Source organism: Dermochelys coriacea, chromosome 9, assembly GCF_009764565.3.
Source record: "Dermochelys coriacea isolate rDerCor1 chromosome 9, rDerCor1.pri.v4, whole genome shotgun sequence".
In the NCBI taxonomy this organism is placed as follows: domain Eukaryota; kingdom Metazoa; phylum Chordata; order Testudines; family Dermochelyidae; genus Dermochelys; species Dermochelys coriacea.
In genome coordinates, this window is record NC_050076.1 from 9914852 (window position 1) to 9926946 (window position 12095).

The 12095-nt window shown below is 38.7% G+C and overlaps 1 protein-coding gene across 3 annotated transcripts in view; it reads right to left on the reverse strand.

Moving 5' to 3' along the window:
- The window catches only part of ATP11B (ATPase phospholipid transporting 11B (putative)), a 114147-nt gene that overhangs the window by 51021 nt on the left and 51031 nt on the right, over positions 1-12095 (reverse strand). For all 3 annotated transcript variants that reach the window (XM_038415893.1, XM_038415892.2, XM_038415894.2), the window contains exons 11-18: positions 9739-9889; positions 6886-7083; positions 6459-6617; positions 6033-6208; positions 4894-4962; positions 3672-3745; positions 3483-3586; positions 948-1129 (exon numbers count right to left, since the gene is read on the reverse strand). In XM_038415893.1, the coding sequence (XP_038271821.1) occupies positions 948-1129; positions 3483-3586; positions 3672-3745; positions 4894-4962; positions 6033-6208; positions 6459-6617; positions 6886-7083; positions 9739-9889 (1113 nt within the window). The remainder of the gene's footprint in view (positions 1-947; positions 1130-3482; positions 3587-3671; positions 3746-4893; positions 4963-6032; positions 6209-6458; positions 6618-6885; positions 7084-9738; positions 9890-12095) is intronic.

The following is a 12095-nucleotide window of genomic DNA, read 5'->3' on the forward strand; positions in this document are numbered from 1 at the left end:
CTAACTGGTAGAACACACTACAAAGAAACAGTCCACATTATGACTGGGTTTAAATATAACAAAACGTGTGAAAAAAGGTACACAAAATCATGTTTGAAATAGGCAATTATGATATGGTAGGATATTTAACCCGTAAATTGGCTTATTTGGAGGCAATAAGGGTTTTCCTAACACTATTCACAAATGTATTCAGCCAATTTCATTTTCACCCAGTCTAATCAAGACCTCAGTGAAGCACAATCTAAAGTTTTACCTCTACTAAGTGAAATGACTTCAAACTTGCAGCAGTAAGGCCTTTTAGGATGAGATCTTCTGTATATATTTAAAAAAAATCTTTATAAGGAAAGTTTTAGTTTCCTATATTCAGTATCTTTTTCTATTTTTCTTTTTTACTTTTAGCAATATTTCCATAAAATACATGAAAAACCTTTGAGAGTTCTATCTGCACCCTGAAATTATAATCTTACACAAATCACAGTACTTTTTTCAGCAATCTATTGTTAAAGAGATTATGACCTCAAATTGGGAATCATCAGAATTTATCTTGAGACTAATTAAAACAGTTTTTAAAAAATACAGCATAAAAGTATAAGGGCCTCAAGAGTATTTACTTTTCAGGTTTTTCCCAGGAGGCATCTGGAAGCCTTACCATACATTTAAGTCAGTCTGATTGTGAATGCACTTTACAAGGTAGACATTTGAAAACCTGTCTGTAAAGCACATAGCACACTATTGGAACTACCAAGTCTCATATTGCAAAACATGTTTAGTACACTTAAGACTTCATTGAGCATATGTGTGCATTTATTTAAGTGAAGATAGGTAGCCATCTATTACTTCATGGTTTGTCGGGACAATTTTACAGAGAAGGGTGCACCATCATGGAATTATAAAACAGACGCTTGCTTTGTTTTTGTAGAGAAATCAGCAGAAGGCCCAAAACATACTTGTCCTCTACTCCTGTAGCCCCAAGTAATTCCAGATCCTTTTCTATGAAGTTGAATACATCTGCCAGTTGTTCTTCTCGTTGCTGTAAGGCAGTTCTAGCCTCATGAAGGCGTCTGTCTATTTCCTGATACTCCTCAGCTGTGAAACTTCTATAGGCTACACATAAAGTTCTTAACCCTTTCTGCAACCAAACAAGATGTCACACGTTTTCAGGGATAATAATGTTCATAAAATGATTTAAAAGCATATGAAAGGCAGTACAAGTACAATATTTATATCCTATAAAAATACACATAAAGGACACCTTAAAAAACTGACCAGTTGCTTTAGATAAGGCAGATTACTACTACCAAGCTAAAATTTGGTTAAGTGACAAAAATGCGCTCAGCACCATACAAGACAAAAAATAAATAACTAGAAGACATTGAGGAAATGAAACATAATGGAAAGCCTAGAAGAGGCAGAAGGAACGTATTTGACTTTAAAAGCACCAGCAAGGCAAATGTTGACTAGTGACAGAGCCCTGCAGATTATACACACAGGTATTAGAAAATTGTACATGCATTTTGAGTTGCGGTAGTATAGTGTGATGGTAACAAAAGTGTTCAGCTAAGGAAAAGCTGTCATTGGAAAGAATAGGCTATAGATTCCTAGTTAGTCTGTTTTGCAGCCAGCACTATATGAGAGTTCAGTATCCTTGAGGAGTCTAGAAGGACTCAGACTGTGGTCTATTTTGAGGATTTGGGAACAAATTCCCTCATCAGGCGATCTCAGTGTGGTTGGAAGCTTTTTTAAGCATTTCCTATTGCTTGCAAACGTAACCTCTACCATGCTTGGGTATAGCTTCAGTCAAATCTTCCTCACCTAGATCCTGGGAGAGATGGGGGCAAGGATGGCATTGGCTTAAAAATGTTAATAACAGAGCTCAGTATCACCTGCAAATTGATGGCATTTGAGCTCATGGAATCTTAGAATTTCTCCCCATGTAAGTGCCTCTCCACTCTTGACTAGTCCCCCTAAATCAGTGTTCTTTACTGCACAGCCCGTGAACCAGTGGTGGCTCCCATGGACCTTAAGTGAAGTTCACTGTCAATCGTGCTCTCCAATGGTAGTGAGGCTGCAGCTAAGGCAGGCTCCCTGACTGCCCCAGCCCCACGCCACTCCCAGAAGCGGCCAGCACGTCCCCCACAGTCCTAGGGGTAAGGGGGAGGAGCAGAGGTCTCCGCATGCTGCTCCTGCCTGCAAGCACCATCCCCATGGCTCCCATTGGCCAGGAACAGGGAACTGTGGCCAATGGAAGCTGTGGGAGCGGTGCCTCCAGAGAGGGACAGCACGCAGAGCCATGTGCTCCTCCAGGGGCCACATGGGCAGGTTGGTCCCTTACTTCGGGCAGCCCTGGCCCCAAGCCGCTCCTGGAAGTGCTGTCCCCCGGGACAGGTTCTGAATAGCTCTTCCACCACCCAACCTGCAGCCTCCCAAAGCCAGCCCCCCATACTCCCTAGTGCACCCAAACCCCTGTCCCAACCCTGAGTCCCCTCCCAGAGCCAGGACTCCATACCCCCTACTGCACCCCAAGCCCTGCCCCAGCCCTGAACCCCCTTTCAGAGCCCGCACCTCATGCCCCCTCCTGGAGCCGAACATTCTGCCCCAGGCTGGAGTCCCCTCCTGCACCCAAACTCCCTCCCAGAGTTTGCACCCCTCACACTCTCCTGCACCCCAAACCCCTGCCCCAGCCCTGAGACCCCTCCACGAGCCAGCCCCCCATACTCCCTCCTGCATTCCAAGCAATATTACCAATAACTGTAATATTACCATATCAACCAACAAAGAACTTTGAGTGTTCAACCGTCTGTGTCGGAGATGTGTTCAATCGTCTGCGTCAGGCTGATGTGGCTCTCATGTTGAAGGTTTTTTCCCAAAATTGCCCCCACTTCAAAAATAGTGAAGAGCACTGCCCTAAATTATGTTTTCTTGAACGTTTTTCCTAGTTTAAACCTACCTAGGGCCTTAAAGCTGCATAAACATCTTAAATTAATCTAAAGCCTTAGATAGAGTGATTTAATCTGTTCAAGACTAAGGCTTTTGGTTGGTTTAAGCCACTAATGCAGCTTTAAGACCCTAGATATTGTAATTGGAAGGAACAAAAAGAGCTGATCAGAGATTCAAGGGGATCGGTTAAAAGACAGCAGCCAGAAAAGGACTGAATGGGTTCCCAACTGGCTTAAGTAACAGTGACTTCTTAGGATGCAATTGCCAAATTGAAATCTGAATGAGTTTTAAACTATAAATCAATTTTTTTTGTTTTATAAGTTACATTGAGTTATACATCAAACCAAATTAGAAGACATATTCATTTGTTCCGATTTGGTGGTGTCAGGTTCAGATCTCGCAGAGGCAGTACCACATACATACAATACCCCTTCCACATAACAGAGGCCCACAATTCTTTTGTACACATCCACTATGTTTTCTGAGCAGTAGCACGAGCAACCAAGATCTATTAGTTGGTTCAGATCTTGAACATTTTGACTTACCAAAGCAAATTCATCTACGTGAATCCTTGTTTTGTCTATTTCTCCCCCTCTACTGTGAGGAAGAATGGAAGATTCTGCTCCTTTTGTGAATAAGAGCTTTTCTCCTAAGAAAAAACAGAGTAAAAATTGAGCATATGCACCATTTAGCAGTTTACAAATTACAACTTTGTGCAAGATCTGGCTGCTTACCAGAGGGATTCTCTACGATGACACTCATTCGTCTACGATTTGGATCAAACTCCAAAACATGAAGTAATTTAAACCTGGGGAGACAGAGGGGAAGGTAAGCAGCTTTTCTTAGAAACAAATGCCAGTAGGAAACAGTTAAATACAAGTTATAAAAATGTCTCCCAAACCCCTATTCTGCTCCAGACATTCTATAAGAACTATACTATGAACAAATGGGGACTATTAGCCATGCTTTCTCACCTGCTATTTTTCAGCAATGGTGTATTGGTAGCCTCTATCTGGCCAGAGTTAAGTAAGTTCTTTTTCCCAATGGAAATCTTGTTTACTGAATACTAGCTTTGGGTCCAGAAATTACTTTTAGCTGCTAGCTTGCTGCCTTATCTTGTATTAACTTAAGAGGTAACATTCGGAAAAGTGCTAAGTCAGTTAGGAACCTAAGGCCCATTTACTTTCAATAAGATTTAGGATCCTAAGTGTCTAAGTCACTTTGAAAATGTTATTTAAGAGCTCTGAAAACTTTGACCTTAGTCATGTTATTACTAAGATAGATCAGACCAAGAAAAAACATTCTATAGTATAATGCAGAGAATGCAAATATCCATATATTCTCAACTGCTTGCTGAAAAATTTGAGACATGATCAAAATGCACATGTATGACAGTTGCCATCTTGATTTGACCCTAGGAACTGAACTGGGAACCTCCAGAGCTGAAAGCATGAGATGCTACAACTTGAGCTAAAGAACCAGATTCTCTAAGAACTATAAAAAGGCTCAGATCCTCTGTGGATTGGGCACAGAAGAGGACAAGTGTAACATACATACCAGTAGGATTTATTTATTTTATATATGTGTATATGTGTGTGTGTAAATAAATAAAAACCTAATGGTATGTATGTTACACTTGTCCTCTTCTGTTATAAAACCTACTGGAAGGGGTGTGTGTGTGTGTGTGTGTGTGTACACGTACACACACACCCCTACACCTTCCATTGTTACATGCATTTAATTCTCATTAAAAAAGACTGAATACTACCGTTTCAAGGACATCATATGCAAAGGTTTCAGAAAAAGGGAGTTACGGGAAAGCAAGAGGAACAAAATATTCTGTGCTTTCCAGCTAGGAAGTGTAAAGATAATATAAAAGTACAACATTATACTAATCCACATGAAATAACGTTCTGTCCTTTGAGAACCACAATAAATGTGATATGAAAGCAATACCTTTCTGGTTTTCCAAGGCTTTTCACTTCCATACCTTCCCCATTAGTTCCAGTAAATACAACACCAACTCTAAAATGTGCAAAAAAAAAAAAAAAAACAAATAAAAAAACCAAACCAGGTTTGCCTGCTATTTTCTTCATTAACATGAGATTCTGTGGAAGAGCCATTTTTTAAATAATGCAGAACTATTACATATCCTGAAAAAAGATCTAATTTCCAGAAAATTAAAAATACTCTATACTTCTATGCCTCTTTTGTAGTAAAGATGATGCAGTGCTGTGTGAAACATAGTAACATGAGGAATATGCCCTCCATTTAAGTTTGAGAGAATTAGTTCTATAAATGTTTTTAACTACCCAATGTTTAACATCAGCTGGGGGTTTCTCCATCTTCTACAGATCTACAGTCTACCTTAAAGTATACTATGTGCTTTATTATTCTAAACATACACTTTACATATTCCATAACAGACTAATTTGCTAAGCCTAATTATAACTGCATTTCAGCAATAGCAGCATCTTCCTAAATATTAACAAAACACAGATATGACAATTAAAACAGTCTGCTTTGTTTAAGCTTGATCAACTGATTCAAAGTGTTCACAGGTCCTGGTAACGTAGCCTAACTTATTTTTAAAATAACTAATAAAACTATTAAACAGCAATCCAATTTTAAGGTTGGAGTATTATAAACTAGAGAATTAAAACTGAGACATTTGCAGCCAGAGTATTTAAGTATTTAATTGTAATAGTTATTAAAATATTCTGCAATGTTCCAATGCCTCATTATTAATATAGTCTAAGACTGTGCAAAAAGGCTAATAATAACAGGCTACCTGTGAAGGATGTGAGCTGCCTAAGTCTCTAAGTGGCCCAGTGGAACCGTGATGTGTAGAGATCCCATTGACTATGTCCCTGGGCTGCCTACTTTCCATCAATCAATTAATCCAGAAGTAAAAAAAAAAACTTTCTCTATATAAAAAAATGCCTGGATGGGGTGTGTGTGGGTGTGTGATATATATAAAACCCCTTTGCAGTAAACTGTAGTAATTAGCCATAGGGCTGTGAAATCTCCCTGTTCACTTTTGAAGCTGCTGTTGGCCATGCTGTGCCGGTCACAATTTTGGCCTTAGCACTCACCTGCTAGCAGCTTCAACTAAAGCCTTCTCATCTGGTGAGGAAGCATAGTACTCCAGCTGAGACACTATTCCATTGGCACGCCAGTGCCCATCACCAATGCCATCGGTTTGATCTGCACTGATATGCACTGTGTGACAGAGACAGACTGCTTTCAAGAAAAGTTCTTCCTCTTTCATCTATAAAAAGACAGAGCAGTTCATAAGCCAAGTTTAACAAGATGCATTACTCTACAGTACCACCTAAAATAAGGTATTTAAATAATCAAATTTCTCAAACTGCCCTACATCTACCACTCTTTCTGTAACCATTTTTACTACCTGAAATCCTTCCAGAAGTTCTGCTTCTTCTCCATAACACACCAAGAAAGAATATTTAAACTGAAATGTTCATCAGCATCTATTCAGTTTGAAGAAAAATAAATCTTACAAGACTCTGTCTGATTCCATCTGGGGAATCCTCAGTCAATCCCTCTGGAACTAGTTTGCCATTGATCTCTTGGTATTTGATGCCATTAATAGAGCATTCCCGAAACTGCATTTCATTTTCAGTTAGTGTACCAGTTTTATCTGTAAACACATACTCCACCTAGAGTAATATAAAAGAAAACAAATTGGAATCATGTACATTTAATACAGAAAAATTATTACCATCTCCCCATATATCACAAATTTATTTTGCTAACATTAAAAGAGACTTCAAATATGTATTTCTGCCATCATGTCAGATATGCAGATCTTATTTTCAAACTCATAAGCTGCTCAAAATAGAGTCAATATGAAGTCACTAATACTTTTCCTTACTGTTTAACACTGATATTTAAACAAAAAGTAAAAACTGGACATTAAATTGTTACCTGTCCCAACTCCTCATTGAGATCTGAAGTATTTACTTGTGCTCTCTGGTTTGTTTCTTCATGATAGAGGTCAAGATCCCAGCCAATAAAAAAAGATCCAAGAAATTTCTGCATCTCAACAGTCACATAAAGCGAAATAGGGATGATAAAATTGTAAAGTACCAGAAAAGCAAGAAAATCTGAAATAAATCTCAGAATCTGTGAGAGAGAAGGAAAGGATTATCAGAGTCATTACATGGAACTTGGTCACTTAAGTGTGTTTCAACATTATGAAAGGTATCAGATTGTCTGTACTGGAGGAGACCAAAGTCCTCTATATACACAGAAAGAGGTACAACACAAGTAGCAACAATGCAGACTTCACCACAGTGCCCCAGCAATGTGTCTTTAAGACTGATGGAGACAGACTGCCTTTAGTGATAAGAGGATATTTCAGTTCTCAAGCTCATCAATCCATGTCTTCTCTGCTGAGACTGTAAAGGAGGGTGCAATATTAAGTGTGCTGATGATTCTGTAATGCAAACACTTTTTTTTTTTAGGAATTTGATTGAGATGACCAACTCACATCACATACTCCACAAAACAGCCAATCACAGACTTTAACAATCCACAAGTTATGAAGGCAAAACAAGTTAAGAGCAACAGATATTCCACATTGTTACCCATTTATCTATAGTATTCATAATGTACATTTAATATTGAAGATCACATTAAAATAGCTTTACAAAGTAACAAAAGCTAGAAATTTCTATATTAAAGGATGACAACATAGTTTAGTCATACTATGAAAAAGGTGTGAATCAAGGATGAAATACAATTTTAGTTTCTTTGAATATTATCTTGATAATTAGTGAGACAATCTCAGCATTAAACTTATCTTTGAAGAAATTCCTACCAATGTCTGAAAGCTTAAAGAGGGATATTTGAGACAAGAAGAACTGAAACATACCTTTTAACTCCATTGAAATATACTGGAGTAGGAGAACAATGTGCGGGAATAGAGTGGAAACTTAGTAGATATTTTGCTAATAAAAAAATGTTCTTCCTATCAAGGGAACGTTGGCATAACTATTTAATCAGCACTGTAAGTTTACATGGTGATTTACAAAACAGAGGCTCCCTGCCCTAAAGATTTTCAAATCTAAAACAGACGCGATAAAAAAAAAGTCATGGTACAGTGTAGTAGCTCAGCAAATGGAGGGTGTGAAGGTATTTTTTGGGGAAAAGGCAGCGGCAGATGCTAGAAGGAATTCTTAAAAAACTTCACATTTAATGGAGATATAAAGGGGCAGGTGGCTAACAAGAACTGAAGAAAGATAAAGGGAGCAACAAAGTGAAAAAGATATGATTAAGAGGGAAAAGTAGGAGGAAATGACATCAAAGAAAGGGGCAAGGTTACATATAGCCTTGAAGGTGAGGATGAGGGGATTGAATGACTTAGTAAATACTTATCCTGTTTTTTTCCCCCCAACACACTACAATGGCTCCAGAAGTTCTTCTCATTTATATAGCAACTACTTTATACAAATTAAGAAAAAACACACCTTTACTTGACTGACTACTTCAAAAAACTGGAGATTCTTTAAGTAGTTTTAGATCCTAAAAAAATGGTCACTAAGCAATTTTGAAACATCTTCAATTCATTAATACTTTGCAAAATTAAAATTTTAAATAAGATTGTTTTAAAGCTAGTACTAGAGCATTTGATAAGCTTAACACTCAACTTAACAATAAATGTAATTTACAAAAAAGTGACATCCAGGAAGAGATTATGTTTATGTTTTTCCAGTTCAATCATGAAGAACAGTCACATCATAAACCCTTGGGAAAGTTGTGTTATAATAAAGGTACCAATACAACATTAGCTGTAGGTTCCTGAATGAGAGCTCCTCATAACTTCTTCCATTTTATTTTACAGTGGCAGTGTGAAACTTGGGAGAACTCTCTTCAATCCAACAATTTGGATCCTTTTACATATTTGTATGACGACTAGTCAGCACACACTAACTGCCACTGCCGTAGAGTCTAGAGGGGAAATTTCCAAAGTTACAAAGGCAAGTTAGGTGCCTAACTCCCAGTGTAAGTCAGTGGGAAATGAACATTTAACTCCAGTTTGTATCTCTGAAAATTTCAAGCCCTCTCAAGCTTTCCTATAAACTCCTGAACTGCATGGGAAGCAGGAGGCCCCCAAAACAAATTAGAAATTTAAAATAAAAGTAAAGTAAAAAAATGACTAAGTAGGGATATCCTCCAGAGATGTAAACTACAAGATTCAATGGAACATCTCTTCAAAGAATGCCTTCATACTCTAAAGGAAAGAGAATTCTGTCTGGCAAAGTCTTCAAAGCAGTGAAATTACAGGCAAAGGGAAGTTACTTGAATGATACCAGCATGACAGGATTTCCCAAAGTAAAAAAAATATAATAAAATCACTGGAACAGGCAGTGTACAAAATAGACAAAATCCCAAAAATGTCTTTGTTTTAACATAAAAGGATAGGCAAGATACCATCAAACAATGTGAGATGAACACATCTCACAGAACCCTGTGACAGAGCCTTGTGAATATACCCTACTAAAAACCAAAACTATCAAAAACTGGGCCTTGCCAAAAGAAACAAAAGGTCTAGGAAATGACAGTTTGTGCTCCCTCACTTCAGAAACAGGACTAAAACTAAAGCTGGATTCTTCCGAAGGCTAAATTAAAGCAATACTAATTTCCAACTATATCTGTGAAAGACTATACAGCTGCCATGCCTAAATCCAAGAATGGCAGTATTCTCAGGTTCAGACATACTATTAGTATCTATGGGTGTATTTACTCAATATGTAGTTTTATATAACCACATATTACCTTACTGCTGTTTCTTTCATGTTCAGTTTTCTGGTCATACCAAGGTTCATCCCATTTTTCTTCAGCTTGCCATGCATATTTTAAGATTGTACTCAGGACGGCTTCAAAAAGGAGGATTATTAGATAGATAATCAAAAATGAGTTCATAGACCTAGGACGACACAAAAATACTATTTCAGTGTATTCTGTTCTGTTTTTTCCTTAATGTATGAAAGCAATGTTAAATTTTAACTATGATAAAACGTTTTGTTGGCAATTTTCAGTGCATCTGTTTCAAACAACAGAAAAGTTTCTATGTGACAAATGGAAACAATGGCAAACAGGAATGGAATACTACATTTGACTAGAATGTATATTAAATTACAGTAGATTTCTGCAGTTATTGTACATTGAAGGTTAGATTAAGGTGTAATACTATCAAAATCTGTCTCCTGTAACAGCTGCTGTTTGGAGTTTTGGGGATTAACTTTTATTATCCTTGTTCCAAGGACACCCTCTCTTCTGAATACCACTTCAGAATATGAAGGAACTAAGGAAGACCAATACAGCGATCCAATGCAAGGCCACTCCCTTTTCACTAACTGAAAATGCAGTTCCACAGCATTGCCTGGACAGTGGCCACCTTTCAACCCTGTCAATACTCATTAAGGTCAGAGTTGATGTCAGTGCACGGGAAATGTTAGATGATGGGAGGGAAAGATACAGCAGCTTCTTGTGCATCCCACAGATTTGTTTGTGTCTGACTACATTAGTATACCATATATACTCATTCATAAGCCGAATTTTTTTTTTTTTTTTTTTAGTAAAAAAGGGAAGCACCAGAGAAGGGGGTTGGCTTATGAACGGGTATAGAGGAGGAGAGGTGGGAGACAGTCCCTCCCCCCAATAGAGAGGGCAAGGAGAGGCAGCAGAGCCAGAAGAACCAGAAGAGAAGAGGAGGTGCCAGAGTCTCTCTGCTTCTGGCCATGCTGCTCTTCCCCCCAGCCTCCGAAGCAGCTGCAGCTCTGGGGCTGGCAGGCTGTGGCCATGCCGCCCGGCCTGCCGGAACAGCTCTAGCCAGGCCAGAGACATCCTCCCCTGGCCCTCCCCAGATAAGGTGGGAAGGGATGGGATGGGGAGAGTGTGGGGGTCCCTAGGCATCACTCCCCTGATCCCCAGTTTCTCCCCCCAAAAAATTTCCCCACCAGTTGCTGTCCTGGCCCACCAGGGTAAGCAGCTGGCACACTGGGACACTTTGTTTACTTAGGTTTACCTCCATGCCTGCAGAAGCTTGAGGTAAACAAACCATCTTGACCCGCCAGCAGCTTATCCTGATGGCCGAGAGCCAAAGTTTGCTGACCCTTGAATTATAGGGTTGGCTTATGAATCAGTCATAAAAAATTTCCATTTTTACTTATCCATCGGGGGGGGGGGGGTCGGCTCATAAATGAACCGGCTTATGATCAAATATATACGGTAATTAACTCTTTGGTTGTAAAAGAATGTCAGCGGGACAGCCTGCACTTTTAACAACTTGCACAGATAAAACAAATTAAATATTTTTGAGAGACAATTTGGTATAATGAGTTCCATTTGTAGACTTATGTCAAAACAGTACTTTTAAGAGCCTTTTAGACTGGAAAGACAACAAGCCAAGAATTAAAAATAGAACTTGCGATCTGTATAAGGAGTTAATATCCCTCACATAATGTTTCTGGGTAAATTATTTTTTCCAGAAATAATTAAACAAAAAATACTTTTTTCATGGCAAACTGCATTTTCCAGTATCTTCAGATAGTTAATGCTCCATATACACCTGAGGAGACATTCTTTTCAGAGTCTGTATCTTCTCTAATAATACTGCAGACCAAGTAACAGGGACAAGCACCCACTTGGAACAAGAAGGGGAGAAAATCAGAAATCAGGAGATAGAAATTAAGACTTCGACTGAGTTCATTCCACTGCAAGCGCAGGATGCAACCTCCTAATAAAGGATGTGTCAAGAGAGTGACAAAGGTTGGGATTACTGCAAAACACAGACTCCAAACCCCTGGTGAAAGAAGCACCTCACATCTTTTGAATAATCTCCTCCTGCCTACTCTGGAGGAGCATTATGGCCTTAGATCGTCTCTGTGTGAGGACCGCCAAACATGGCTTTAGAGGAAAAACTGACATTTTTATTATTCTAATCCTTCCTTGTAAGAGCGAGCAATCAAACTAGTTTTGCACACTATTGCAAAATGAAGCTGTAAGTAATGAAATTAGATAACGAGTATTAACAAATGAAACTTAAATTACAATTACACCAGCCTGCAGAAGGCCTAGCATTTACAATAGCTCCCTTTGTCTATGTACTGACAACTGACAAAAACATAGGC